The 7,214-nt window shown below is 41.1% G+C and overlaps 1 protein-coding gene across 1 annotated transcript; it reads right to left on the reverse strand.

Moving 5' to 3' along the window:
- Nucleotides 1-6,275: 6,275 nt before the first annotated feature.
- Nucleotides 6,276-7,214, reverse strand: LOC143893780 (matrix metalloproteinase-18-like). The gene has a single exon (XM_077399501.1). The coding sequence runs from the start codon at nt 7,212-7,214 to the stop codon at nt 6,276-6,278; it is 939 nt and encodes a 312-aa protein (XP_077255627.1).

Below are 7,214 nucleotides of genomic sequence, written 5' to 3' on the forward strand. Positions count from 1 at the left end.
TTCTAACCCATGGAGTGCCCGTCGGGGGGCGGGGTGAGGAAACGGAACGCGCGGGTAATGGCGTAAGCGGTCGGAGAGGGGATGGCGTAGGCAGAGGGGTACCGCACCGCTGTACTTTCCTCCCTAGGGAGGAAAGTAGAAGCGATCATGTGTTCGCTCTGAACGCTATCTTAACCTCACTAACCGCGTTTCCCGCGCTTCCTCACCCCGCCCACCCAACGGGCACTCCCATGAGGTATGGACTAAAACAGCACTTAAAAATATTTTTTATATACAGTACCTGTGTCATTCGTCGTCGTCGTCGTCGTCGTCGTCGACACTCGCGGCGGCGGCGGCGCATTTTCGCGAACGATTTCCGCGCGCCGCGACGCGTCGATATTCGCGCCGCGCGGACCAGATGGAAAAAAAAATTCACTTTGCGACTCGCGACACTTGACTGCGACGATGTTTTCCTGCGGAGTGCAAAAATTTGCGTTTGCCGCTCTCGCGTATCGCTGTCGCCGCGGGGTCATGGGTCACGCCGGCCGTGATAGCGACGAGCGATGTTGTTTTCCCGTCATCGTCGCGACATCGGTTATCGCCCGCACGAGGTCACGAGGTTATTCGCGCAATTAATGAGAGAAAATAATTAATTTCGAGAGGACTAAATAATATCGTACCAGAGTTGGTAAAAAACATGCTTTTTTTATTTTAAACAAAAAACATTGTTTTTTTTTGTTTAAAACAATTTTTTATGTTTTATTTGTGTTTTAAACTAAGGTATAAAAAAAACATGTTTTAAACAAGCAAAAAAAAACACTTTATAGCTTTGAGAGATCTATGCAAGAAGATTTAAAATAAAATATGTACGGAGCATCCATAAGTAAAGTGCTTTTCATTGGCAGAAAGCAAATATTTTGATTGATAAAATACCCACACAATACATATTTTACCAAATAATATTTAATATTAAACGTTTATATTAAACATACGTTGATTTGTGTACGACGGCTTTAATGTGCACTGAGTGCGCACCAGTTCTGCCAAAGAAAAACGCTATCTCAGGCAATTAAATTTGTCGCTAGCGTAGCATTAAACTGTAAATATATAAATAACGTTGCCAAAATTTAAAAAATTGAAAACGCTAACGGCGGAGGCTGTGAGAAACAAGGCGCGCCGTTAAGACCGGTCTACATAGGCCGCGGTTCGCAAAACGCAAGCGCAAGACACACGCACAGTCTACATGTCAATCTAACCTTTCTGTGTATAGAAGGATTAGGAATAATGAACGGAACAAATGGAGACAAAGACGGAGAGTTCACTTTTATAGGAGGGAGAGGTGAATCGGTAATAGATTATATAATTGGAAACCAGGAAATTTGGGGGAAAACTGAGGAAATAATGATTGGAGATGCTATTAATTCTGATCACCAGCCGTAATATTGAAGGTAAAAGGAACTGGTGAGAGAAGAGAAGGGGAGAAAAGAGTAAAAAGAATAATGAATTGGTCAAAAAAAGGAACGGAAAATTACAAGAAGAGAATGAAAGAGGCATGAATAGAGAGTGCGAACATAGAAGAAATATTGGAGGGAATAAAGAACGCAGTAAAACAGGCTGCTGTTTGGGAAGAAATAAGAGAAGACCAGAGATCAAAGAAAAACAGCAGATGGTGGGATAGTAAATGTATAAGACTAAGGAGAGAAGCACGAGAGAAACTAGTTAAATGGAGAAAGGGAGAAGTAGATAAAAAGAAGTACATTCTAAAGAAAAAAAATATGAGGAGAAAATAAAAGAGAAGAAAAAGATAGAAAGAGAGAGAAAGTAATAAAAAAGGCGAGGAAGCAACTAGCGAGAAGAAAGTATGGAAATTTATAAACAGAGAAAGGAAGAGTAGAGAAAAGAGGTTTGCGAAGAAATAACGGAGAAGCAATGGAATAAACACTTCATGGAGCTATTAGAAGGAGTAACTGTAAAACCGCGTGAAAAAGACAGGAAGGGAGAGAAAAGAATGGTTAGCAAAAAGGAGCAGGAAGGAATAAGAAGAGAAGAAGTGGAAGAAGTAATTAAAGAAATGAAAGAAAAAAAAGCAGCAGGTTCGGATGGATTGCTAAATGAGGTATGGATATATGGAGGAGAGGGATTGAAGGAAAAAATATGGGAGGTATGTGATACAGCGTGGAAGACGGGAGAAATAGCAGAAGACTGGAAAGAAGGTATAATAGTACCAATAGTAAAGAAAGGAGAAGAAAAAGAAGCACAAGATTACAGAGGGGTGACATTAATAAACACAAGCTACAAAATATACGCGGCAATTTTGGCGAAAAGATTGGAGAAAAAGGCGGAAAAAAAAATATTACCAGAAACACAGGCAGGGTTCAGGAAAGGATGGGGTACAATGGAGAATATATACGCACTGAATTATGTAATTGGAAGGGCTGTTAGCAAAAAAAGAGGAAAGCTAGTGGCAGCATTTATTGATCTGAAAGCAGCATTCGACTCCGTAAACAGAGAAAAAATTTGGGAGGCATTGAAAAGAGAAGGGATTAGTGAACAGCTGAGAACTAGGATAGAAAATCTGTACGAAGAGACAAGAAGCGTGGTAAGAGTGAAAGGAGAAAAGGGATCATGTTTCTGCATGGTCAAAGGAGTCAGACAGGGATGCCCGCTGAGCGCTATGCTCTTCATACTACTGCTGGCAGATTTAGAGGAAACAATGAGGAGGGGGCAAGATGGAAACGTGGTAGTAGGGAGAATAAAATTTTGGACGTTAGCATACGCAAACGATATAGTATCTATAGCAGAGGACGAAGAGGAGATGAAGAGGACGATGAAAAGACTGGAGAAATATTTCGACAGAAAAAAGCTAAAGTGAATGTAGGGAAAACAAAGGTAATAAGATTTAGGAAGGAAGTAGGTAGAATAAAGAAAATGGAATGAAAATGGATGGGAGAAGAAATAGAGGAGGTAAAGGAGTTTTGCTATCTAGGCTACACATTCCAAGACAACGGAGGATAGGAGGCGCATATAAACGAAAGAGTAAGGAAAGCTACCATAGCAATGAAATAGGTTTGGGGAATAGGAAAAAGGTTATTTGGAGGAGACTAGATAAGAAGAATTAAGTTATACGATTTATTGGTAGCAAGCATTGCTTTATATGGAGCAGAAGTGTGGGAATGGAAAGAGAGAGAGAAAATAGAAAGAATGGAGCACACCCGGATACATGATAAGGGAGGAAACCAAGAGGGACAGAATGAGAGTAAGTGCTGGTAAAAGGGCGATGAAATACGAGGAAAAACTGGAAAGAGGAGAGGAAAATGAGATTGCAAAACAATGCTGGAAAGAAATAAAAGGGAATTTCAGGAAGAAAGAGGCAAATTGGGAAGAAGAGAGAAGGAGCTTTTATGAAAAAAGAGGATACGCAACTGAGGAGATAGCAAGGAAAAGAGGAAATGGCTGAGGCAGTATAGAAGAGATAACAAGAAGAGACAAAGACATTCAGAGTCAAGAGAGAGATGAAAGAGTAAGAGAGTCTAGATATAACAGGTGGTACAAGGAGATAGCAGAAATCAGAAGGCCAAAATACCTAGAGAAAAAAGGGAAAGAAAAGTTCATGATCAGGAAAGCGAGATTTAGGCTAGGTAATGAGATGAGAGGTGGAAGATATTGGGAACCAATAGAGAAAAAAAGCTGTAGAATATGTGGTGCAAAACCAGAGACATGGGAGCGTGTGTTAAAGCGGTGCACAAGAGAAAAGGAGGAGGAGAAGCCAGAAGGAATTGGCGAGAAGATCATAAGGATACTGAATAGTAAAGAAGAGGGAGATAAATGGATGGCAGAGCTGGAGAGAAGAAGAAGGCAGGCTAATACTGCGGCAAGTTAGTCAGAAAGATTAGAGAATAATACAGATGATTTTTGTTGAGGAGGATAAGCGGAAGATATTGGATTCAAAGAGAAAGGAAGAAAGCGGATTGAGGGTGAAAATGGACGAGGACAAGTCGGTGGAAATGAGGGTAAGAGAAAGAGAAAAGAAAGAAAGGAGAAAAGTGAGGAAAGAAGAGGAAAGCGGGAGGCCAAAGAGGATCATGGAGGAAGAAAGAGCGAAAAGGATGGAGGAAAATCTCCTTATGGATACGCACGAAGACGAAGCAGATAGGAAGAAAAAAATAGGAAAAATTTAAGATGGAAAAGAGAGATAAAAGGAGATAAAGAGAGAAGCATTAAGAGAGAAGAAGGGGAGAAGGAAGTAAGATTGTAAGAATGTAAGAATAATCTTTAATGCAGTTATTTGCAGAGTGAACGTAGAATAAGAAAGAAGGAAAGCATCAAACAAGAGGAGAAAGAAAGCCGGAAAAAAAGGGAAGAGCAACGACAGAAAGGAGAAAGTCAGAGGGGTGCGGAATTAAAGGAAGCTGAAAGAGATGACCAGAAGGGTGCCGGATGGAAGACGAAGGGAAGGGAAATGAGATGTGCAATGAGGTCGCTCAATGACCTGGTCGGGGAAAAAAAAATAAGAAAAAGAAAAATTATATTATATATATAAAATGTATACGAATAATATGATTGAATGTATAATGTATATGATTTTATTTGTATAGCAGAATTTGTAAAGGTTTTTGGGAACGTTTTTACTGAAAAAAAAACGCCTTTTCAACCCCAGAAGGGAAGTGAAATAAAGATTAATTGATTGATATATATCTTTATATTTATATGCTACACAAATAATATAGATAAAAAACTAAATAAAGGTTTACTTTTTGTTTTTCTTGCATTTTTTCCGAAATAATCACATGTTTTTAATTGCAATGTTTTAAAAAGTTTTAAACAATAGTTTAAAACTGTTTAAAACAAAAATGTTTAATATAGTGTCCACTGTTTTAAATCAGTTTTAATCAGACAGTTTTAAACAAATTGTTTAAAACATGCCAACCCTGCAAATAAATATACAAATGTTCGATTTATTTTTTATTCTACGCTATTATTTCTTACTTTTCCTTATTCGTAGGATATCGGAGGAGGATACAAAAGTGCAGTAACGGGCAAAGTTTTGTAAGTTTTCTTTTCCCTTTATTTTAACGAGTGTTTACAATAATTTCTCGGTATTTCCAAAGCACAGAGCGGCTAACTCGCAATCAACGATGTCATTGCTATCGAAAAATTCGCTGTCACGTATCGCTCTCGGGACGTTTGCGAGATCCGTCACGGTGGCTGCAATAGCGATGAAACGCGTCAGCTTCGCGTCGATCACGCCGGTTATCGCGTGCAACGAGATCACGAGGCGATTGATGCAAAGGTCGAGGTTGAACATATAGAGCACGGTGTTCATCGGAACGATCAGACGAGTCGTGGATGTTTCCAGGCGTAGGGTCGACAGATTATTATTAATCTTTCCAAATTGTAATGTTAAATGTCCGTTTTTGATGCACATCGGTGGTGGGGCGCGCGCGTTCTTGCCACGCTGCAGATGGAATAAGACCCTGCGTTTTTGATCGACAAGTTCCTTCCACGTTTCAGGTGAGAGCGAGATTTCCTTGCCGTGACAATCCCCTATGACATGTGCACGTAGCATGGGAGTACGGCTGTGATACCGACGTTTATGAATTTGTATCCCGTTTTAGTTAATAGGTATCTTCTTTCCAGAATTCGCACCGAATAACGTTCAACGTCGCTTTTCAAAATACCGTCATCGTGACTGGAGATAAAGAAAAATTATTGTTAGATCGTAGGCAAACGATACGGGATCGTCGCAAACTCACCACGTGTTTTTCCAAAAGTCGACGTTGCTCCGATTCGGAAACGGAGTCTCTAATTCCGTCGATTGCTCGTCGACTCTTCTTTTTTTCACGCTACCAATATCGTTCTCGTCGTCGTCGTCGTCGTCGGATTGGCGCTGTTCGAAATACGGGGCGTGTAACGTCGAACACATCTCTCTCTCTCTCTCTCTCTCTCTCTCTCTCTCTCTCTCTTTTTCTCCGTTGTCGCTGTGCAGTTGACGGATCACGCGAGAATGAGTCGTTCGAGGAAAGTTGAAGCGAAGTATAGTTTAAAAAATAAATTTACGATTCCCTTCCTTTCATTAATATTCTCAGGAGCGATATGTGAAGAAGGGGATACGTCAAATCGTTCTATTCTTCCTCTTCTCTATTCGACGTCTCCCTCGCGTCAATTCGAACTAATCGACTCAATAGATCTCGCAGTTGCATCATCAGTCCCTGTCTTGGGCAGGTAATACCGAAAATCCCAAGATCAAAATTGCCGGATGCCGTTACGGTTTTCGTGAATTTGTTGAATCTGTAGAATCAGTTTTTACTGATAAAGTACAGATTACCGTCGATGTATCGAAAAGCCGACGATACGCTGTGAGGTATTTCCGGAAATATCATGTCGATGTGGTAGTACTTAACGATATTCATCGAACAATCGTCTATCTCGCCCACAACATTATCATCGTATATAACGAAGGTTCGTCCTTCGTTCGTGTTAAATACGGCGTTGACCTTCCTGGCGGTATCGGGAAGTCCGAGATCTGTGTAAGATTTTGGCCAAGTTGAAACTAGCGTTAGACGCGGATAAGTGATCATGTAGCTCATATTGCCCGTGAACAGCATGATATTGCCCGAGGGCGTCTGATACGCGGCCGTCAGACGCGTGAAATTCTTAAGAAGAAATTTCATGTAGTCCGTCAATAGCAAGGGTTTCTTGTACGTTTTCCCGTTTATATCGATTGACCACATGTATTGTTCGTGCGAAATATACAATCGACCGTTCGTTATCATTACGGTATCCACGTTTCGCAAGGTGCACAGATCCATCTCGACGTCTTTCGTAGTCGTCGTTGCTATTGTCGTCGTCGTTATGGTAGTCGTCGGTGTCGTCGTTATTACTTTTGGAACTTTAGGGTTTTCTTTAGCACCGTACAGGTGTTGAATGGAAAGAACGTCCTCTAGAGTAAGTTGAACGGGGAATGTCTTCTCAGGCACGAACGCGTACATTACCAAATCTTCGCGGAAGTTGTGCGGCAAGCCTAAAGCGTGACCTATTTCGTGCGTCAACGTCTGAAGTAAATTGTACGTTTCCAGGGGATTCTTAGTCAGCTGTATGTGCCACGTCTCCACTTTGTCTACGTGCACCTCCGAGACAAACTTGAGGTCTCCGGTAGGAAAGAACGCGTGAGCGACATCTCCGTTAGGACCTCTGAACGCAGACGAACACGGTTCGTTTCGTCGGGAGTATAGCAT

Source organism: Temnothorax americanus, unplaced genomic scaffold (genome assembly GCF_048541705.1).
Source record: "Temnothorax americanus isolate GAGA-0224 unplaced genomic scaffold, ASM4854170v1 Scaffold128, whole genome shotgun sequence".
Classification (NCBI taxonomy): Eukaryota; Metazoa; Arthropoda; class Insecta; order Hymenoptera; family Formicidae; genus Temnothorax; species Temnothorax americanus.

What these genes read in the sequence shown, in the direction of transcription:
- LOC143893780 (XM_077399501.1), bottom strand. Translation starts at nt 7,214, where the DNA reads ATGCTATACTCCCGACGAAACGAACCGTGTTCGTCTGCGTTCAGAGGT.